Source organism: Salvelinus alpinus, chromosome 23 (assembly GCF_045679555.1).
Source record: "Salvelinus alpinus chromosome 23, SLU_Salpinus.1, whole genome shotgun sequence".
Classification (NCBI taxonomy): domain Eukaryota; kingdom Metazoa; phylum Chordata; class Actinopteri; order Salmoniformes; family Salmonidae; genus Salvelinus; species Salvelinus alpinus.
The window spans coordinates 14,622,524-14,646,225 of record NC_092108.1 but is presented as its reverse complement, the minus strand read 5'-3'; the positions used below and the strand labels follow the sequence as shown (position 1 = coordinate 14,646,225).

At 42.1% G+C, this 23,702-nt stretch overlaps 1 protein-coding gene across 3 annotated transcripts; it reads left to right on the top strand.

Annotated features, from left to right (window-relative positions):
* The first annotated feature begins 145 nt into the window (after window positions 1–145).
* On the top strand, window positions 146–8,929 carry LOC139550291 (zona pellucida sperm-binding protein 3-like). Of its 3 annotated transcripts, none has more exons than XM_071361093.1 (6): window positions 146–333; window positions 7,953–8,056; window positions 8,126–8,303; window positions 8,388–8,591; window positions 8,667–8,758; window positions 8,828–8,929. In XM_071361093.1, exons 2-6 carry the CDS (start codon window positions 8,011–8,013, stop codon window positions 8,878–8,880), a joined length of 573 nt encoding a protein of 190 aa, XP_071217194.1. In that variant the 5' UTR covers window positions 146–333; window positions 7,953–8,010; the 3' UTR covers window positions 8,881–8,929. The 3 variants fall into 3 exon arrangements, with proteins under 3 accessions (XP_071217194.1, XP_071217195.1, XP_071217196.1); XM_071361094.1 differs by lacking the exon at window positions 146–333 and adding an exon at window positions 582–1,322; XM_071361095.1 differs by lacking the exon at window positions 146–333 and adding an exon at window positions 7,832–7,870.
* Window positions 8,930–23,702: the final 14,773 nt, after the last annotated feature.

The window sequence follows — 23,702 nt, the reverse complement described above, 5'->3', positions numbered from 1 at the left end:
ACAGAGAATATTCAGAAAGATATTAAATCCACTTTTTGCACCGAGTGAGGAGTTCCCTCGCCTTGCATTTCACAACATATTTGCAGGGACTACTCTTTTCTATGCGACACGGTGCAGCAAAGCGTAGAAGTAGACAACAGCGCGTCACACAGTGCGACCAAAACAAAGTTCTACACACATGCAAGAGGCATTTCTCATTAGATACAAACAGTGGATTTAATATTTTTCTGAATATTCTCCGTTTTTTGGAGTTCCATCTGCAACTGGACAAATAAGTTTGTAAGACTCTGGAACCTTCTGAATCGAGAATGAAGAATGTACCGCAAAGTAAAGGTTAGTCTAAAATATCCTGATTACAGCTAAACAGCAGTTTAGGCATGACATCAGACACAAGCTGTAGCTCTGCCGCTAAATTCTAGTGTTTACTTGGCTATAATAAAACATGGGTTCCTGATTTCGCTACGTATTTGTGTCTAATAAACAGTTGTACCCCCCCCCCCAAATTATATAGACTTATTTGTGCATATTAAAACCTACTCTCTTGCCACAGAAATGTGGAAATAGGATCTGTAAATCTTGTCAGGTTTGTTATGTGAAGGCATTGTCTAATTCCTGGAATCCTTGAAAGCAGTGGTCAAGGTTGTGTAGAACTATCATTCTATTCTAGGCCACTCCAACCCTGTTCCTGGAGTGCTACCCTCCTGTAGGTTTTCGCTTCATCCTCAATCAACTGCACCTGAGTATAATAATTAGCTGCTTGATAAACTGAACCAGGTTAGTTAAAACTGGGGTTGTAGTGAAAACCTACAGGGTAGCTCTCCAGGAGAGCCCTGTTCAAGGCCAAAACACAGAACAGTCAAAGTACTTTTTCTATACTGAACAAAAATATAAAACAACAATTTAAGATTTCACATAAGGAAATCAGTCAATCGAAATAAATAAATTAGGCCCTAATCTATGCAATTCTCTGGTGGACATTCCTGCAGTCAGATACCAATTGTGCGCTCCCTCATCTGTGGCATTGTGTTGTGACAGAATTGCACATTTTAGAGTGGCCTTTTATTGACCCCCAGCACAAGGTGCACCTGTGTAATGGTCATGCTGTTTAATCAGCATCTTGATATGCCACACCTGTAAAGTGGATGGATTATCTTGGCAAAGGAGAAATGCTCACTAACAGGGATGTAAACAAATGTGTGGGCCAAATTTTTGGGAAATGTTGCATTTTGTGCATATGGAACACTTCTGGCATCTTATTTCATCTCATGAAACCAACACTTTGCCTTTTATATTTTGGTTCAGTATATATGGGCATTTCCATGGTAAGAGATGAGACTTGTTTTTCACCTTAAAATGTAGGCTGTCAAATAAGCCAACGATTGCAAAGATAAACCATACAAATATCCACAAAAGTTTGGTAACAGTATGAACGTTTTTGCTGTTTGTGCCATCATTCTGTTAAACTTAGCATCGGTATGTTTGTCAAATTGAGTAGAAATTGTTAAGTAGTTATAAGGTTTGTTTAACTATGCAATCTTTTTTTTTTGTCTCAGTAGCTAGGTTTCCATCCAATTGGCGATAGATTTATACGAATACTCTAGAATCCGCATAAAGAAATCATGCGCATTTTCCCACCAGTGGCGTTACCACCAAATTGACTTTGTGGATAAAAATTAGTGCGTCAAAAATACATTTTCATGTTCTGAATACAAATCTAAAGTTCAATATGTTTCCATCGCATTTTTAATTCTACTAGTGGTTTTGTCACAAACTCTTGTTTTAAATTGCACATACACCTACTCTGGTCTTGCCTGGCACCTACACTCTAGCCAACAGCTCGCAGATTGAGTGTGTGAAGACTAGTCTACATGAGATTATTATGGATAAGAGCGTGAATGTTTATTTGTCAAACGGAAGCCAAGCATCGATCATCATGTCACCAGAATAATAGCCTCGATATTTATTTGAAATGAGCATCAACCTCATCACCTTGCACATTCACCACCCTGTGAAGTTCATCAATTATTTTATCTGTAGCCTAGTAAACTGCATGCTTTCCCGAGTCGTAATGGGAGGACCACATAACATAAAATTGTGTGACTCAAAGTTCACTTACACCGCTATTATTCGCATAATTCATTTTACAGACACACAAAAAGATTCCACCATGTCGAATGAACAAATTGTCTGTCGGCATTTATAAAATTGTACCGGCATTTCATGTTTCCATCAGCCTGGTCGTGACTTCTCATGCGCCATGTAATTCATCCGCATGAAATTGTTGGATGGAAACGTAGTTAGTGATCCATACTATTATCCAAGTGAGCATATTGCCGCAAAGAGAAATTGGGGAGTTGGAAGATATTCCAGTGTAACAGAAGGCTTCAGGTAGACATGTAATAATCCCTGAGTTTTAACTCTGGCCCTATTCATAATTGTATTATGCACCCCTTTCCCTCCTTGTAGGTAAGATCTAATGTTCTATGCTTACTATGCCTTCAATAATGTAAACTCAGCAAAAAAAGAAACATCCTCTCACTGTCAACTGCGTTTATTTTCAGCAAACTTAACATGTGTAAATATTTGTATGAACATAAGATTCAACAACTGAGACAAACTGAACAGGGGGTGTCAAAATCAAAAGTCAGTATATGGTGTGGCCACCAGCTGCATTAAGTACTGCAGTGCATCTCCTCCTCATGGACTGCACCAGATTTGCCAGTTCTTGCTGTGAGATGTTACCCCACTCTTCCACCAAGTTGTCCACCAAGCCATGGCAGAACACTGACATTCCTGTCTTGCAGGAAATCATGCACAGAACGAACAGTATGGCTGGTGACATTGTCATGCCAGGGTCATATCAGGATGAGCCTGTAGGAAGGGTACCACATGAGGGAGGAGGAGGTCTTCCCTGTAACGCACAGCGTTGAGATTGCCTGCAATGACAACAAGCTCAGTCCGATGATGCTGTGACACACCGCCTCAGACCATGATGGACCCTCCACTTCCAAATCGATCCCGCTCCAGAGTACAGGCCGCGGTGTAACGCTCATTCCTTCAACGATAAATGCAAATGATGGTGAGACAAAACCCCGACTCGTCAGTGAAGAGCACTTTTGCCAGTCCTGTCCAGCGACGGAGGGTTTGTACCCATAGGCGACGTTGTTGCCGGTGATGTCTGGTGAGGACCTGCCTTACAACAGGCCTACAAGCCCTCAGTCCAGCCTCTCTCAGCCTATTGCGGACAGTCTGAGCACTGATGGCGGGATTGTGCGTTCCTGGTGTAACTCGGGCAGTTGTTGTTGCCATCCTGTACCTGTCCCGCAGGTGTGACGTTCGGATGTACCGATCCTGTGCAGGTGTCGTTATAAATGGTCTGCCACTGCGAGGACGATCAGCTGTCTGTCCTGTCTCCCTGTAGGGCTGTTTTAGGCGTCTCACAGTACGGACATTGCAATTTATTGCCCTGGCCACATCTGCAGTCCTCATGCCTCCTTGCAGCATGCCTAAGGCACATTCACGCAGATGAGCAGGAACACTGGGCATTTTTCTTTTGGTGTTTTTCAGAGTCAGTAGAAAGGCCTCTTTAGTGTCCTAAGTTTTCATAACTGACCTTAATTGCCTACCGTCTGTAATAGAGGTCGACCAATTAGGATTTTTCAACGCTGATACCGATTTATTGGAGGACCAAAAAAAAGCCGATACCCATTAATCGGCCGATTTTTATTTGTAATAATGACAATTACAGCAATACTGAATTAACACTTATTTTTAACTTAATATAATACATAAATAAAAATCTATTTAGTCTCAATTGGTTAAAATAATGTAAAAACAGTGTTGGAGAAGAAAGTAAGAGTGCAATATGTGCCATGTAAAAAGGCTGACGTTTAAGTTCCTTGCTCAGAACTTAACATATGAAAGTTGCTGGTTCCTTTTAACATGAGTCTTCAATATTCCCAGTTAAGAAGTTTTAAATTGTAGTTATTATAGGACTATCTCTCTCTATACCATTTGTATTTCATATACCTTTGACTATTGGATGTTCTTATAGGCACTATAGTATTGTCAGCCTAATCTCGGAGTTGATAGGCTTGAAATCATAAACAGAGCTGTGCTTCAAGCATTGCGAAGAGCTGCTGGCAAACTCAGCAAAGTGCTGTTTGAATGAATGCTTACGAGCCTGCTGCTGCCTACCACCGCTCAGTCAGACTGCTCTATCAAATCATAGACTTAATTATAATATAACACACAGAAATACGAGCCTTAGGTCATTAATATGGTAAAATCCAGAAACTATCATTTTGAAAACAAAACGTTTGTTTCAGTGAAATACGGAACCGTTACGTATTTTATCGAACGGGTGGCATCCAAGTCTAAATATTGCTGTTACATTGCACAACCTTCAATGTTATGTCATAATTATGTAAAATTCTGGCAAGTTAATTATGGTCTTTGTTAGGAAGAAATGGTCTTCACACAGTTCGCAACGAGCCAGGCGGCCCAAACTGCTGCATATACCCTGACTCTGCTTGCAAGGAACGCAAGAAAAGTGATACAATTTCCCTAGTTAATATTGTCTGCTAACATGAATTTCTTTTAACTAAATATGCAGGTTTAAAAACATGTACTTGTGTATTGATTTTAAGAAAGGCATTGATGTTTATGGTTAGGTACAATGGTGCAACGACAGTGCTTATTTTCACGAATGCACTTGTTAAATCGTCACCCGTTTGGCGAAGTAGGCTGTGATTCGATGCTAATTTAACAGGCATCGCATTGATTATTTGCAACGCAGGACAAGCTAGTTAAACTAGTAATATCATCAACCATGTGTAGTTAACTAGTGATTTAAGATTGATTGTTTTTTATAAGATAAGTTTAATGCTAGCTAGCAACTTACCAGTCTCCTCGTGGAGTGCAATGTAATCGGCGTCCAAAAATGCAAATTACCGATTTTTGTTATTAACTTGAAATCGGCTGTAATTATGCCGATTTTAATCGGTCAACCTCTAGTCTGTAAGCTGTTAGTCTTAATGACCGTTCCACAGGTGCATGTTCATTAATTGTTTATGGTTCATTGAACAAGCATGGGAAACAGATCTGTGAAGTTATTTGGATTTGTACTAATTATTTTTGAAAGGGTCCTGAAGAAAGGACGTTTCTTTTTTTTCTGAGTTTATATATTACTGGGACTGATACATACAAGTATTTGAAGTGGAGCAGGGCTATAGATTGTTCTGCTCTGTACCCACTGAATAAGTTGAGGGTTCAGTAGGTTGCAATTGCAACCCATATGCAACTTAAAATGTTTCTGATAGAAATACAATATATGTAATTGACATTACATTTAAGTCATTTAGCAGACGCTCTTATCCAGAGCGACTTACAAATTGGAAAGTTCATACATATTCATCCTGGTCCCCCCGTGGGGAATGAACCCACAACCCTGGCGTTGCAAGCGCCATGCTCTACCAACTGAGCCACACGGGACCACGGGACATAATTCTTTATACTATATAGACATGTCTGTTCTACATAATACATTTCTATCAATACTATAAAGTTGAGCCCTCCTCAATAAAGCCCCAGGTGTACTTGATTTTGTCTGCAGGAAGGTAGCCAATGATAGCTAAATTACATTTAACCTCACATTCCTCAGCACCTGTTTGGTTAGTCAGGTTTGGGCCAGAATCAAGCTGATTACTGAAGGGGTTATAAAATGGTTTGACAAACTGCAGAAGAAAAACAAAGATGTATTCCCACTGATGGGTTTCAGGCACTCATTTGCAGGGCTTCTGTTGGTTGTGCCTTTTGGCTGTGTTGTTGGTGATGCTTGGGACTCCAGACGGTTTTATCCGAGATCAGGGTTTCTGCACGATGAAGTCGCAGCCAGGTTTCAAATAAAATAAAATGTATTTATATAGCCCTTCTTACATCAGCTGATATCTCAAAGTGCTGTACAGAAACCCAGCCTAAAACCCCAAACAGCAAGCAATGCAGGTGTAGAAGCACGGTGGCTAGGAAAAACTCCCTAGAAAGGCCAAAACCTAGGAAGAAACCTAGAGAGGAACCAGGCTATGAGGGGTGGCCAGTCCTCTTCTGGCTGTGCCGGGTGGAGATTATAACAGAACATGGCCAAGATGTTCAAATGTTCATAAATTACCAGCATGGTCAAATAATAATAATCACAGTAGTTGTCGAGGGTGCAGCAAGTCAGCACCTCAGGAGTAAATGTCAGTTGGCTTTTCATAGCCGATCATTAAGAGTATCTCTACCGCTCCTGCGGTCTCTAGAGAGTTGAAAACAGCAGGTCTGGGACAGGTAGCACGTCCGGTGAACAGGTCAGGGTTCCATAGCCGCAGGCAGAACAGTTGAAACTGGAGCAGCAGCACGGCCAGGTGGACTGGGGACAGCAAGCAGTCATCATGCCAGGTTTGACTCTCAGAAGCCAGTGCAAGAAGAGCCTGCAAGGCCGGACTCTAGCAAGGCTGTTGAAGAGCCTGAGGGTTCCCAATCCAAGCAGACCTTTGAGAAGCCTCTGACTTTGAACTATCATAAAGTTGAGAAGCCTGAGCGCAAGCCTACCGTGCTTGAGTGGCCGCCGCAGGTGGCGACCAACAGTGGGGTGACTTGGTGTGTGGTCCGTGTGAAGGTGAAGTAGGACCTGCTGGAGATTGGCCAGCTCATCCAGCCACAGCGTATCACTCTAGGAGGTTGTGCTGCCACTGAGGAGGATGCTGCTCATGTGCTCACCTTTGAATCAGAGCTGCATGGCTGTGGCAGTGAGCTGACGGTATGTCACATTTGTTGTTTAACTTCCTGAATAATGTGATTCATCATTCTTGTCTGATGCATGACTTATGATCCTGTTCCTGAGGATGTGCTGATTTACACCTTCACTCTTGTCTATGAGGCAAAACCTCTTGCTAACACTTCTATAGTGAAGACCAGTGCAGCTATGGTTGATATTTGTGGGCTATACTCGGCCTTGTCTCAGGATGGTAAGTTGGTGGTTGAAGATATTCCTCTAGTGGTGTGGGGTTATATCCTGCCTGTTTGGCCCTGTCTGGGGGTATCATCGGATGGGGCCCACAGTGTCTCCTGACCCCTCCTGTCTCAGCCTCCAGTATTTATGCCGCAGTAGTTTATGTGTCGGGGGGCTAGGGTCAGTCTGTTATATCTGGAGTACTTCTTCTGTCTTATCCGGTGTCCTGTGTGAATTTAAGTATGCTCTCTCTAATTCTATCTTTCTTTCTTTCTCTCTCTCGGAGGACCTGAACCCTAGGACCATGCCTCAGGACTACCTGGCATGCTGACTCGTTGCTGTCCCCAGTCCACCTGGCCGTGCTGCTGCTCCAGTTTCAACTGTTCTGCCTGCGGCTATGGAACCCTGACCTGTTCACCGGACGTGCTACCTGTCCCAGACCTGCTGTTTTCAACTCTCTAGAGACCGCAGGAGCGGTAGAGATACTCTTAATGATCGGCTATGAAAAGCCAACTGACATTTACTCCTGAGGTTCTGACTTGTTGCACCCTCGACAACTACTGTGATTATTATTATTTGACCATGCTTGTAATTTATGAACATTTGAACATCTTGGCCATGTTCTGTTATAATCTCAACCCGGCACAGCCAGAAGAGGACTGGCCACCCCTCATAGCCTGGTTCCTCTCTAGGTTTCTTCCTAGGTTTTGGCCTTTCTAGGGAGTTTTTCCTAGCCACCGTGCTTCTACACCTGCATTGCTTGCTGTTTGGGGTTTTAGGCTGGGTTTCTGTACAGCACTTTGAGATATCAGCTGATGTAAGAAGCGCTATATAAATACATTTGATTTGGATTTGATTTGATATTGAGTGCCACTACTTGAGGTAACTATTGTTGCGTTCTTCACTTTGACAACCCATATCATTCTGAGGTTTGAGTAATGCCATATTCCATGTTTGTTTCTAGGAATCACGATGTGAGCAGCAAATACCTGAAGCCGACCTGGATCCCCTACACTTCCAACATGGTGGCAGAGGAACTCCTCTACTTCTCCCTGAGGTTAATGACTGGTAGGTAAACCTGACTGGAAGCCTCTTCCTTTGTGTAAACCCCCACTGACATGCCACTCGTCTTTCCAGCTGACTGGCAGTTTGAGAGGCCCTCCAACCATTACCGTCTAGGTGACATCATCAACATGGAAGCCTCGGTCATGCCGTACCACCACGTTCCCCTCCGTGTCTTTGTGGACCGCTGTGTCGCCACCTTGGCGCCTGATGTTCACACTGTCCCTAGATATTCTTTCATTGAGGACCATGGGTGAGTTTAGTTGTCAGTTTGACTCCTCTTATATTACCTTAAATGTAACCCCTGAAGTCTAACGTTGACCCTTGGTCTCCTCAGGTGTCTGTTTGATGCCAAGTTGACCGGCTCCAGCACCCAGTTCCTGTCCAGATCCCAGGATGACAAGATCCAGTTTCAGCTGGAGTCCTTCAGGTTCCAACCAGAGAATGATTCCCAACAACTCTACATAACATGTCATCTGAAAGCGACTGCAGCCTCGTCCCCCATTGATGCTGAGAACAAGACCTGCTCTTTCACAGATGGGTATGTATAAACTGAGTTGTGGGTATATTACCTTTATGACATGCTGCATAAACTAAATTCCATATTTATCTTTAGCTGGAAGGCTGCAGGTGAGGTTGACCAGATGTGTGGCTGCTGTGACTCCAGCTGTGCTGCGAGGAAGGCTGGAGATCTGGACAGTGATTCAGGTAGGTGTTAAAGCCAGAGCTTTACACTGTTTTAGCTCATCACTGGTAATGTGTGTCTACTCTCCTCAGATTTGCGATGGGAAGGTGAAGCTACCCTGGGCCCCATAATTGTCCAAGAGTAATATTACTATTTTAACAACTGTTTTTGGGGAAATAAACTCATAAAATGCATTTTTCAGGCCTGACTGGATTTATTTCAAATTTAACTTTCAATGTCTGCTGGGCCTAATTCTGGAAGGCGTAGCATTATCACCCATTCAGATTTGAGAAATGTATATAGTGGATTACTCGTGTCTAAATGTAGCAACCCTACTGACTTAGCCCCAATTTTCTGTATTGACTAGATGCTCACATCTTTGGAACTTAACATTGGATGTGGAGAATTATTAGGCTGCCCATTGGCTTATCTTCCTGTGGCTCAAGGCAGCAGCCTCATAAACCAGATGTGTCATAGTAAACATGATTCCATACACTCAGTGGTTGCATAAGAATGAAGGTTACTTGAGGCAAAAGGAGGGTGGATGGGTACGTGTAACTCAACTGTCTAGCAACCCAAATGTTTGGAAATTATCACGGCTACTTTGCAACTACTTAACATGTTAGCTAACCTTAACCCAACTGCTAAGCTAATGTTAGCTACCTTGTCAGCATTAGCCATGTAGCTAATGTTGGAATTCGTAATATCATGCATATTGCAAATTCTTACAGTTTTGTATGACGGGGCTGGACATCCACAAACTAACACATATGTATCATACTAAATTAAGGGAGATTTACTGTTGTCTACCCCGGAGATCAGATCAAAATATCCGTCACTTGATGGCTACAGTAGGTGTGGCTTTTACTGTGAAGTGCTTGCTTACAAGCCCTTTTCCCAACAATGCGGAGTTGAAGGAAATGTTACCGCAATAAAATCACTATATACAGGTACAAGGTGTAGGGATAAAAGTTAGATATATCTTGATTTCCTACGCAGCATGTGTGAAGGAGTCCGTGTAAATAGTGTAGCCATTTCATGAACTGTTCAGCAGTCTTATGGCTTGGGGTAGAAGCTAGTTGCAGCCTGAACACAGAAGTAAAGATATTACATTAAGACAATGCAAACATTTAACAAGCAAAGTAGACATTTAATGCCTGACAGGTAAGGTTGAACATTTCAGTGGGATTAGTAGAGGTCTAGTCATGGTTGATTGCATTAGATCCATTAGTGATGGATTTACTTTTTGCCTGACAAATGTGATTGGGTAAATAATTCCTCTGTGATGGCGCTGGTTATTGTAGATTAGTGTTTGGTCTGGGGGGTAGCCGATGACCTGAACTTGCCGTGTCTGGTTAACTTCTTTTGCTATTAAACTAGTTGGTCTGAAAAATACTGGTTTCTTAAATTATTACAGAAAACAAGACTGGATACTAATTTGCAGTGGTGTGAAATACTTTTAAAGTATTTAAGTAGTTTAACCTTCACTATTTATATTTTGGGAAACTCTTACTTCACTAGATTCCTAAAGAAAATAATGTTATTTTTACTCCCTACATTTTCCATGACATGCAGAAGTACTTGTTACATGAGTAATGCTTAACAGGACAGAAAAATGGTCCATTCACACACTAATCAAGAGAACATCCCTGGTCACCCTACTGCCTCTGGCCTGCCGGACTTACTAAACACATGCATTTTTGATAAACGGTGTCTGAGTTTTGGAGTGTGCCCCTGGCTATCCGTAAAACCAAGAAAATGGTGCAGTCTGCTTTGCTTAATATAAGGCATTTGAAATTATTTATACTTTTGATACAAAAGTATATTTAGAACCAAATAGTTTGACTTTTACTGGGTGACTTTTACTTGTTACTTTCTATTAAGGTATCTATACTTTTACTCAAGTATGACAATTGGGTACTTTTTCCGCCACTGCTAATTTGCTTTAAACGCGAAGCCATGAGAGATGATGCATACGGTTGACATTCATATAGATAGAGCAATGAATAGCTAATCTGGCAGCCCTGTTTTGAGTGGGCTGGCCAGCTGTCGCTGAAGCTGTGCCCTCTTTGTAGCCTTCTCAGTCATGCTACACCCTTTGGAGGCTAAGGCAAAACACCAACGCAGACATGTTTATCAGCCTGCTATAGTGTGGGAGGCGGAGGGTATATGAAACCAGAGGGAGAGATGGGTAGGAAGTTCTGAAATACGTGAAGTGGATGGGGATGGGGCTAGGTAGGAGGGCACACTGTATGGGGGATAAAAAATAATAGATAAGGAGTGGTGAAGGGGTTGGAGGAGTGGGAGAAGGGGACCTATTGCTTGCTTCGTCCCATATCCTGCTAGTGTTTGTCAGCGCTGGGTCTGCGTAACGGACAAGACAGACTGTAGACCGACAGTATCACCTCTGATGGGGCATTAGGCCTCCCTCTCACACATGCTTCCATTCGAACACACTTCACCTCCTACAACACTATGAAAGACACACTTCACTTCCTACACTATGAAAGACACACTTCACCAATGTGCTATACTGACACACACAGGAACATATCTAGTGTACACTCGTAAACTTATACACACACTGCAAGCACGAACCCGAAAACTTGGCGTACAGTCACACATACATCCTTTGACACTGCTGACACAGAGTTCCAGGAACAGACAGTCATTCCATTCATCTTGATCATACAGTGCCTTCTCAATTGTCCTGAATAAAGTATGTGGTTATAAGCGCAACCATAGACTTAGATGACTCATCTTTGTATCTGTACCAGTATGGTGCCTGTGAGAGCACGGGCAGTGCCATTGAGGCTGTCTCCATTTTGAAGTAGTCAATGTTCTACTTCTATGAGTTGGTAAACAAACTGAAAGGGTGCATACTGCCACCTGGAATGTGTTGTTTGAACAGGTATAAAGCCAAGGTTGGTGATTTACTGCCACCTGCAGTTATGGAATGTTTGCTCACAAGTATAATTGTTGACTACTTCAAAATAATGGTTTCCCGGGCAATGGCAATGTTCATGTAAAAACGGGTTATTTCTAAGTAGTGAACTCTATCCATCTCTATGGTTGCCCTCATTGAGATGGAAGGGCAATTTATACTTTGGGAGAATCTGAATTGCATTTCCTTGATTGCTCCTGTCCTCACCTCCTCCTAAAAACCCATTGTACGAGGTCAAATATTTAGGGACCTCTGACCTTCTCATCCAATGGGTTTTGAGAAGGAGGGAATTAGAGGATGCGATGAATCAAGGAAATGCAATTCAGATTCTGCCCTTGAGCTCAAGTTCATCCTGAGGAAGGGATGATGCAGACCATTAGTTTACAGTTGAGAGCCCTCTGCTGGTCTCACTGTGTCAATAACATAATATACTCAGTGCTCAATGACCACAGAACTGCAAGGAGAAATTCAGCCTCTGAACTGAAGAAAGAATCACAACGAATCACCATGTTCAAGTCACAATCGCCAACATGGGAGATGTAACTACATAGCAGATTGGTACACACATATCTTTGGCAAATTGATCACGCAATAACACATTTTCAACTGATACCTTTTAGGCACTAGATAACAATGGGAAGAACAGGTTTGGTGGAACAACAGTTCAGGGGCTGAGGGTTGAGGTGAGAAACATTGATTAAGCAAGTCCTCTCCCTCTAAAGTACAGAGGAGCTTGAGTCACGATGTGTCATTAATCACTATGAGTCATAGCAGCTAGTCACGCATAAAGCAGGGTGTTGGGATACTTTATCTACGCAACTATTTTAGGAACACTGCACGTGGTGCTAATATTAAGCAAGTTTGAATCACACTGTGTCCTAATGAGTACTGTTGACATGTCTATCTGTTTCTAAGGATTCCTGTGGCTGCTGCATTATCTTCACAACCAGATTTAACCTTATATTTCATCTGTTACACTCCTTGTAAATGTAGAATATAAAAGCACAGAAATGTCTGTATTGCAGACTATTGAATTAAATCTGATTTAATTTGAGGTACAAAAAACATCAAGGTGTGTAATTGATCACAAAGGAAAAACAAAATCATTCATCAAAATGCTTATTTCCAAAGTTGTCCTGAGTAAGCTGCTGAATAGTCTGTTAGAATGGATATGAAGGCAGGGCTCATTGCAGTCTGATGTACACTACCATTCAAAAGTTTGGGGTCACTTACAAATGTCCTTGTTTTTGTAAGAAAAGCACATTTTTTGTCCATTAAAATAACATCAAATTGATCAGAAGTACAGTGTAGATATTAATGTTGTAAATGACTATTGTAGCTGGAAACGACAGATTTTTTATGGAATATCTACATAGGCGTACAGAGGCCCAATATCAGCAACCATCACTCCTGTGTTCCAATGGCACGTTGTGTGAGCTAATCCAAGTTTAGCATTTTAAAAGGCTAATTGATCATTAGAAAACCCTTTTGCAATTATGTTAGCACAGCTGAAAACTGTTCTGATTTAAAGAAGCAATAAAACTGGCCTTCTTTAGGCTAGTTGAGTACCTGGAGCATCAGCATTTGTGGGTTCGATTAGACTCAAAATGGCCAGAAACAAAACTTTCTGAAACTCGTCAGTCTATTCTTGCTGAGAAATGAAGGCCATTCCATGTGGGAAATTGCCAAGAAACTGAAGATCTAATAACGCTGTGTACTACTCCCTTCACAGAACAGCGCAAACTGTCTAACTAGAATAGAAAGAGTGGGAAGCCCCGGTGCACAACTGAGCAAGAGGACAAGTACATTAGAGTGTCTAGTTTGAGAAACAAACACCTCACAAGTCCTCAACTGACAGCTTCATTAAATAGTATGCGCAAAACACCAGTCTCAACATCAACAGTGAAGAAAGAGGTGACTCCGGGATGCTGGCCTTCTAGGCAGAGTTCCTCTGTCCAGTGTCTGTGTTCTTTTGCCCGTCTTAATCTTTTATTTTTATTGGCCAGTCTGAGATATGGCTTTTTCTTTGCAACTTTGCCTAGAAGGCCAGCATCCCGGAGTCGCCTCTTCACTGTTGACGTTGAGACTGGTGTTTTACGGGTACTATTTCATGTAACTCTTTCCAGCTTTATGCAAGTCAACAATTTTTAATCTTAGGTCTTCTGAGATCTCTTTTGTTTAAGGTATGGTTCACATCAGGCACTTCTTCTCAAATTTTGTGAGTTTTTTATAGGGCAGGGCAGCTTTAACCAACATCTCCAGTCTCATTGATTGGACTCCAGGTTAGCTGACTCCTGACTCCAATTAGCTTTTGGAGAAGTCATTAGCCTAGGGGTTCACATACGTTTTCCAACCTACACGTTATATGTTTAAATAATTTATTCAATATAGACACGAAAAATACAATAATTTGTGTGTTATTAGTTTAAGCACACTGTGTTTGTCTATTGTTGTGACTTAGATGAAGATCAGATCAAATTTTTTGACCAACTTATGCAGAAATCCAGGTCATTCCAAAGGGTTCACATACTTTTTCTTGCCACTGTATACACTACCATTCAAAAGTTTGGGGTTACTCAGAAATGTCCTTGTTTTTGAAAGAAAAGCTCCAAAAAGAAAAGCTCCAAATGGCACTGTTGCTACTCTCCCTAGTAGTGGCCATCCTGCAAAGATGACTGCAAGAGCACAGCGCAGAATGCTCAATGAGCTTAAGAAGAGTCCTAGAGTGTCAGCTAAAGACTTACAGAAATCTCTGGAACATGCTAACATCTCTGTTGACGAGTCTACGATACGCAAAACACTAAACAAGAATGGTGTTCATGGGAGGACAACACAGACAAAGCCACTGCTGTCCAAAAAAACATTGCTGCACATCTGAAGCTTGCAAAAGAGCATCTGGATGTTCCACAGTGCTACTGGCAAAAATTCTGTTGACAGATTAAACTAAAGTTTAGTTGTTTGGAAGGAACACACAACACTGTGTGGAGGAAAAAAAGGCACAGCACACCAACATCAAAATCTTATCCCAACTAAAGTATGGTGGAGGGAGCATCATGGTTTGGGGCTGCTTTGCTGCCTCAGGGCCTGGACAGCTTGCTATCATTGATGGACAAATGAATTCTGAAGTTTATCAAGACATTTTGCAGGAAAATGTAAGGCTATCTGTCCACCAATTGAAGCTCAACAGAAGTTGGGTGATGCAACAGGACAACGACCCAAAACACCAAAGTAAATCAACAACAGCATGGCTTCAACAGAAGAAAATACACCTTCTGGAGTGGCCCAGTCAGAGTCCTGACCTCAACCCGATTGAGATGCTGTGGCATGACCTCAAGAGAGCGGTTCACACCAGACATCCCAAAAATATTGCTGAACTGAAACAGTTTTGTAAAGAGGAATGGTCCAAAATTCCTCCTTACCGTTGGTCTGATCCGCAACTACAGAAAACATTTGGTTGAGGTTATTGCTGCCAAAGGAGGGTCAACCAGTTATTAAATCCAAGAGTTCACATAATTTCCCCACCCTGCACTGTCAATGTTTACACGGTGTGTTCAATAAAGACATTTAAAATGTATAATTGTTTGTGTGTTATTAGTTTAAGCACACTGTGTTTGTCTATTGTTGTGACTAAGATGAAGATCAGATAAAATGTTATGACCAATTTATGCAGAAATCCAGTTAATTCCAAAGGGTTCACATACTTTCTCTTGCCACTGTATGTTGTAGCACTTAAACATGTTACAATAGGCCCTACATGGAAGCCTAAAACATCTATTCTAGTCTGCCTCAGAAAGCTAGGTCTACATAAAGAAAGTTGCCGCGATTCGTTTTTCCATAGAGTAGGCCTACATTGATCTACTGTTCAGTTGCATAAACGTTGTAATCAGAACCTGCATGTCTGTCTAGAAGAACTCATGATCAATGAGATAAAGTATGCAAATAGGACAGGGCCATGATGTAAAGGACATAATGTATACCAGAGGAGGCTGGTGGAAGGAGCTAGTGGAGGACAGGCTCATTAAGCCCTCCTCTGATACACACCATGATGAAACTCCTGGTGCGAGGCCAAGACTTTTCCCACACATGAAACTTGCTGTCGCTATGGAGATAAACTCCTCAGAATGTACTCTTTGGCTCACCTGTGTATGGGATGTACTCTACCGTAGATGGGGGAGAAAGAGCAAGAGACAGAGAGCGAAGGGGGGAAGGGGTCATGGATGGAGAGTTGCCTTTCTCTGAAGCCCTTGGTAGTGAACGTTGATCTGTTTCACTTTTTTAAGTATACAGCAAAATATAGGAAATGTCCTTTACCTGGAAAAAAAGAAACCTAAAGGAAAGATCAGATTCTCATATAGAGAAATGGCTGTCGATATCACTAGACTGTGAGACAGCCGGGATGGTGGGCAGAGATGGACAGACGGGGGGGTGTGTGTGTGTGTGTGTGTGTGTGTGTGTGTGTGTGTGTGTGTGTGTGTGTGTGTGTGTGAGACAGACGGGGGTGGCATCGTGCAAGCAGGCTTTGTCTGGAACAAATCGTCCTCTCGCCTCACTCATACTCACACTCACACTGTCTTCTCAAGCACATACAAGCCTCCAGCAGACAGAGAAACACATACAGATGCACTGTTCATTTGACCCTGTTTCTGACAACAGGAAAATAATCCTCCAGCAACAGGAAATGGGAATTATTATGTGGATTATAATTAATTGACATTTTTGTAGGGGTTGATACTATGTTTGTTAGGGCAAATCAAGTCTCAAGTTTTAAAGTAGAAATTACAAACTTTAGAAGCCTTTTAAACCTTGAGTACACTATAATTAGCATTTCCCTGAAAATGTTCTCGACGACAGATTGATCAAATTAGGATAGCAGATCTGTAGGTACTGGCATCATGAACAGAATTGTCTTCCAGTCTGGCCAAATTACTCTCCCTCCAGACCTCCTCCACTGTTGCTTTTTGGACACAACAAGAAAAAGGGAGTTGCAACAATACTGCCCTCCACTCAAAATAGTTTATATGTTTGTAAAGGCCTTTTGTGGGGAAAAACTTATTCTGATTGGCTGCCCAGTCATGTGAAATCGATAGATTAGGGCCTAATGAATTCATTTCAATTGACTGATTTCCTTCTATGAACCGTAACTCAGTAAAATCTTTGAAATTGTTGCATGTTGCATTTATATTTTTGTTCAGTATAGAATCAGTTTTGTATTTTAGGTCATAATGAATAAGATTATATGAACAGGGGGGACCTGATTCAAGATCAGCACTACTACTCTGAGACGCTTGATGAATACGGGCCCAGATTTACATCAATATTACTTACTTTATCATTACACCATTGAATCAAAATTAATGAGTTGATATTTCTTTGTCCCTCATCCCGAGCCATGGCCTGTTCATCCTGCAACCATCTATCAAACGGAGACAGTACACGTGTATCAAAACCAGGACCGAGAGACTGAAAAACAGCTATTTCCAGGCCATCAGGCAGTTGAACAGCCATCACTAGCCGGCTACTGCCCGGTACTCTGCCCTGCACCTTAGAGACTGCTGCCCCATGTATATAGAGACATTGAACATTGGTCACTTTAACAATGTTTACATATTATTTTACCCACTTTATATGTACAGTATATACTATATTCTAGTGACACTCCCTGATCCGTATCACCCATCTTTGTGCTTGTCTCCACCCCACTCCAGGTGTCGCCCATTATCACCATTATCCCCAGGGTATTTATACCTGTGTTCTCTGTATGTCGGTTGCCAGTTCATTTTGTTTTGTGAAACCTACTAGCTTTTTTCCCCCTTGCTCCTGTCTGTTCTAGTTCCTGTTTTCTAGTTTTTCCTGGTTTTGACCAATCTGCCTGCCCTGACCCTGAGCCTGCCTGTCATTCTCTACCTTGTCACACCACACTGGATTATTGACCCCTGCCTGCTCTAACCCTGAGACTGCCTGCTGTTCTTGACCTTTTGCACCCTATCTGGATTATTGACCTCTGCCTGCCCTTGACCTGTCTTCTTGCCTGCCCCTGTACTAGTAATAAAATGTAGTTATTTCGACACTGTCTGCATCTGGGTCTTACCTGAAACGTGATAGTACGAACTGGCCATGACTGACCCAGCAGACTCGGATCAGCTCCGCAACGCCATCTCCTCCCAAGGAGCCACCATTGGAAGGCACGAGGAGTTGCTTTGTGGTCTTATGGAAGGCTTGTCTGTTAGGCAGCCTTCCACGATGGTAACCTCCCAGCCTCTTAGTAACCCGACTGTTAGCAATGCCGCCTTCCCGGTCATCCCGTTTTCCCGGGAACCCAGCTTACCTCCCCCAGAACGCTTCGATGGAGAGTCGGGCACCTTTCGGACGTTTCTGACTCAGTGTTCCATGATAGAGCTGCAGCCCTCCTCATTCCCCTCTGACCATTCTAAGATAGCGTACCTCATCATGCTGATGTCCGTGAGGCCTCTCGCCTGGGCTACGGCAGTATAGGAACAACATTCGGCTGTATGCTTCAGTCTGGAGTAGTTCGGGTCAGAGGTTAAGAAAGTTTTCGATGCTCCACTGTCCGGGAGATTGGCTGCCAGGAAGTTACTCCAGCTTCGGCAAGACTCCCGCAGTGTGGCAGACTATGCGATGGATTTCCGCACGTTGGCAGCTGAGAGTGCCTGGAACTCAGAAGCACTGTTCAACATGTTCCTGCATGGAGTATCGGAGGAAGTAAAGGACCAACTTGCAGCCCGGGATCTCAACTCGCTCATCGCCTTGGCCATTCGGATCGATGGGCGAGTACGGGAACGAAGGAAGGAGAGGAGATTTGATTTCACTCGCCCTTCCAAGGATTCCACCTCGCTTCCGAGGCATCCCAGAAGTCCTTGGACTTTGTCGAGAGAGTTCTGACCACTCATTGGGTCGTTGGCCAGCCTGTTTTCCGGGTTCCACCCCCAGTCCAATCGCCAGTCGGAGAGAGCCAACGAAGACCTGGAGATGACTCTGCGCTGCCTGGTCTCCGCCAACCCCACCACCTGGAGCCAGCAACTAGTGTGGGTGGAATACGCCTGCAACACTCTTCTTTGCTCTGCCACGGGTCTATCTTCCTTTGAGTGTTCCCTGGGTTATCAGCCCCCGCTCTTCCCTGAGCAGGAGGAAGAGGTCGGCGTACCTTCGGCACAGATGTTTGACTGGACCAGGCATTGTGTGTAGGCCAGTGACACAAAATCTAAATTTAATCCAGTTTAAATTCAGGCTGTAACACAACAAAATGTGGGAAAAATCAAGGGGTGTGAATACTTTCTGAAAGCACTGCAACTACTGCTGTACACACCTTTTATATTCATAAACTGTCCATACTGTCTGTATTGTTACTGTCCATACTATTGTTTTATGGATAGTGTGTATTGTTATTATATTGCTAGATATTACTGCAATGTTGGAGCTAGAAACATAAGAATTTTGCTACACCTGCGATAACATCTGCAGATCTGTGTACATGACCACTAAATTTTGATTTGATAACCATAGAACATTAATTTTGTATCAATCAAATGTATTTATGAAGTCCTTTCTACATCGGCAGATGTCGCAAAATGCTATACAGAAATCCAGCCTAAAACCGCAAACAGCAAGCAATGCAGATGTAGAAGCACAGTGGTTAGGAAAAACTCCCTAGAAAGGCAGGAACCTAGGAAAGAAACCTAGAGAAGAATCAGGCTCTGAGGGGTGGCCAGTCCTCTTCTGGCTGTGCCGGGTGGAGATTATAACAGTATATGGCCATTAAGGCCAGATTGTTCTCAAAGATGTTCAAATGGTCATAGATGACCAGCAGGGTCAAATAATAATCACAGTGGTTGTAGAGTATCACGGCTCAGGAGAAGACCCAGATGCACAGAGTTCAAAGTAACAAAGGTTAATTACAAAAACAGGGGGCAGGTAGATTTCAGGAATCCAGAGCAGAGTCCGAAAGGTACAGAACGTCATGGAGGCTCAGGGCAGGCAGAGTTCAATAATCCAGGGTAGTGTCACAAGGTACAGAACGGCAGGCAGGCTCAGGGTCAAGGCAGGCAGAATGGTCAAAACCGTGAAACAGGGACTAGAGGAAAAAACAGGGACTAAAGGAAAGAACAGGAGTACGGAAATACCGCTGGTAGGCTTGACCAAATGAACTGGCAACAGACAAACAGAGAACACAGGTATAAATACACTGGGGAAGATGGGCGACACCTGGAGGGTGACAGTAGCGGGCGCAACAGGTCAGTAGATCAGGAGTAAATGTCACTTGGCTTTTCATAGCCGGGCAGTCAAAGGTCGAAACAGCTAGGTGTTTTATTTAATTACTCTTCTGGTCTCAGTAAATTGTTTCCCCATCAAGTAGCTCATTGGGCATAAGTGAGGATAACATGTGGCGGTACGTTTAAATACAAAGTTATTTCAACAGAAAATGAAAGAAAAAATAAACCTGTAGAACCCATAAAGGACCGGAGGAGGAAGAGGAGGAGGAAGAAGGGACCACTGACTTTGCCGATAAATACTTTGTTAAGGGAACTTGAGGGTACTTGATACGATTATGATGTGTTGTTGTCTCACCTAGCTATCTTAAGATGAATGCACTAATTGTAAGTCGCTTTGGATAAGAGCGTCTGCTAATTGACTGAAGTTTAAAATATAATGTCAACGTGAAAAAGAGTAGGAAAGGAAGAGAAAGTCTAAGGACACTGAAAAATCTACCTTTTCAAGCCAGCAGATAGCGGTGTTGCACACTTTGGATTATGGAGAGGAACACTGATTATACTCTAACCTTTGTACTTTGTGGAAACAGCGTGAATGGAAAAATTCCACATTCCACATGTAAAGTGTTAGATAGAGAATTGAAAATTAATTACATACTTCAAAACTTCCGGGCCTGCATTGTAATTGATGATTTTGCCACCATTTAAAACACTATCCCTTATGCTGCATGTATAGCATGCCCTAGCACCCAACAACTTTGCATTTACTGTGTCTTCTGTGGGGGTTTTGCTGTTCATTTACATGGGGATATATCTTGGCCACATGGCCAGAATTCTCATTTCCATCCACACAATCAAGAGTTTACTGTGAATGGGACAGCCATCTGCCCCAGTGTGAACCACATTGCATTCCGTGAGGTGGGGGATGGTCACATCTTTGTTGTTCTAGATGGGGGGTAGATCTTTCACCAACTATCGACTATCACCCCTGTAAGGATCCAAAGTTCAATTCAAAGGGCTTTATTGCCATGGGAAACATATGTTTACATTGCCAAAGCAAGTGAAATAGAAAGTAAACAAAAGTGAAATAAACAATAAAAAATGTACAGCAAACATTACTCGCACAAAAGTTCCAAAGGAATAGAGACATTTCACATGTCATATTATGTCTACATACAGTGTTGTAACGATGTGCCAATAGTTAAAGTACAAAAAGGGAAAATAAATAATCATAAATATAGGTTGTATTTACAATGGTGTTTGTTCTTCACTGGTTGCCCTTTTCTTGTGGCTACAGGTCACAAACATTGCTGCTGTGATGGCACACTGTGGTATTTCATCCAATAGATATGGGAGTTTATCAAAGTTGGATTTGTTTTCCAATTCTTTGTGGGTCTGTGTACAAAGTACAGTCATGAACCTGAAGGGACCAACCTTCCCGTTCACACTTCCTAACAAAGACACTCTTGTCTCTTCGACTTAATAAAGAAGGGGATAGAGGTCTCAGAGCAGGCAAGACACACACACACACACAAATGTCACAAATTTAACGGGAGTGTTCAGAATTCAAATAAATGTTGTGTCAAAGAGTTTAAAACAGCTCGCCTCTCTCCCTCTCCTCACTCCCAGTGCTTAATTTGAGACGGATCCTGCCAGAACAGGATCCGGCACCTCTCAATTTTAGACTGTTTTGTTCCAGAACCCATTTGCCAGGATCAGTACCTCTCTTGGCATGAAAAATAATTGTCACTGTTTGCAATGTAAAAATTATAATATAATCAATCAGAGTTAATTCAAGTTGACTTCTCTGTAATTCTCCTGCCCCTTAAAACACGTAATGTGAAAACGTGCCTGGCATTCTAAGAATTTATTTGTGTTGGGCCGGCCCGTGTTTATGGTTTACGCAACATTGTAGCTTGCATAGACCAACGTGTGGCCATTGCTGTGGTGAGAGAGAGAAGCACACCTGTATCACTCACAAAACTAGAATGAGATTAGCTTTTTGTGTTCTCTCTCCCTCTCTCTGCTCTGTTATCCTCACCTATGCCCAATTATCTTTTGTTACAGAAGCTTATACATCTAATAACCTGACGATGATTCACATCATATGGGTGGACAAATAATGTAAGTGTGTTATGCAGCAAAACACAACTATACTTTTTTAGGATGCAAACCAGTTATATGAATCACTGTTGATCCATTCTGTTCTGATCTAATGAGATGGATGGAGAATTTTCTACGTCCTAGAATCAAGGCCTTTCCCATTCATGAAGGACGAAGCTAGGCCCATCTTGGTTCTCATTGGTGAAGACTGAACTCAAGTTAGGGGTTATTTGTCTTTCTCCTATACCACTTTGCCCTACATGTTATACCCCAGAGGTTGTAAATAAACCCTTTTATAAGGTGATATAACTTATATCATTAATATAGGGCTGTGAAACCCATAGCCGAATGGCTTCATACTGAGCTTTTCTCAATGGAAATTGCTGCTGAGATTGGACATATCTTAGGGTTAGGGTATTTCATTCATTTCAGACTCTCCTATGCCACTATTCTCAACATCTTATACCCCATAGGTTGTAAATAAACCCTTTTTAAGCTGATATAACTTGTATTATTATTATTATAGGGCTGTGAAACCCATAGCCGAATGGCTTCATACTGAGCTTTTCTCACAATTTATTTATGGACAGCAGTTTCTGTTTTATAACAGCTAGTGTCCATTTATTCACAGTAGTGTGTTGATTAATTATTGCTTTCTTCGGTGAAAATACAGAACATGTATAAAAAGGCCAAATATACCAAAAACTAAATCAGGCAGTTGTTGTTTGCACGTTTACATGTTTTTATATGCAGTCGTGGCCAAAAGTTTTGAGAATGACACAAATATGAATTTTCACAAAGTCTGCTGCCTCAGTTTGTATGATGGCAATTTGCATATACTCCAGAATGTTATGAAGAGTGATCAGATGAATTGCAATTAATTGCAAAGTCCCTCTTTGCCATGCAAATGAACTGAATCCCCAAAAAAACATTTCCAATGCATTTCAGCCCTGCCACAAAAGGACCAGCTGACATGTCAGTGATTCTCTCGTTAACTTCTCTAGGATAGGGGGCAGCATTTTCACGTTAGGATGAAAAGCGTGCCCAGAGTAAACTGCCTCCTACTCATCCCCAGAAGATAATATATGCATATTATTAGTAGATTCGGATAGAAAACACTCTGAAGTTTCTAAAACTGTTTGAATCATGTCTGTGACTATAACAGAACTTATTTGCCAGGCAAAACCCAGAGGACAAACCATTCAGATTTTTTTTTTTTTGAAGTCACTCTCTTTTCAATGGGTTTTCATTGGGAATCCAGATTTCTAAGGGACCTTCAGCAGTTCCTTTCGCTTCCACTGGATGTCAACAGTCTTTAGAAATTGGTTGAGGTTTTTCCTTTGAGAAATGAAGAAGTAGCCATGTTCAGAATGAGGCTCCAGTGAAGTGTACTGTTTGTTAGAGGCGCGTGACCAGAAAGCATGCTACACATTGTTTTCCTCCGGTATTGAACACAGATCATCCCGTCTTCAATTTTATCGATTATTTACGTCAAAAAATACCTAAAGTTGTATTACAAAAGTAGTTTGAAATGTTTGGACAAAGCTTACAGGTAACTTTTGAGTTATTTTGTAGTCACGTTGTGCAAGTTGGAACCAGTGTTTTTCTGGATCAAACGCTCCAAATAAATGGACATTTTGCATATATATCGACGGAATTAATCGAACAAAAGAACCATTTGTGATGTTTATGGGA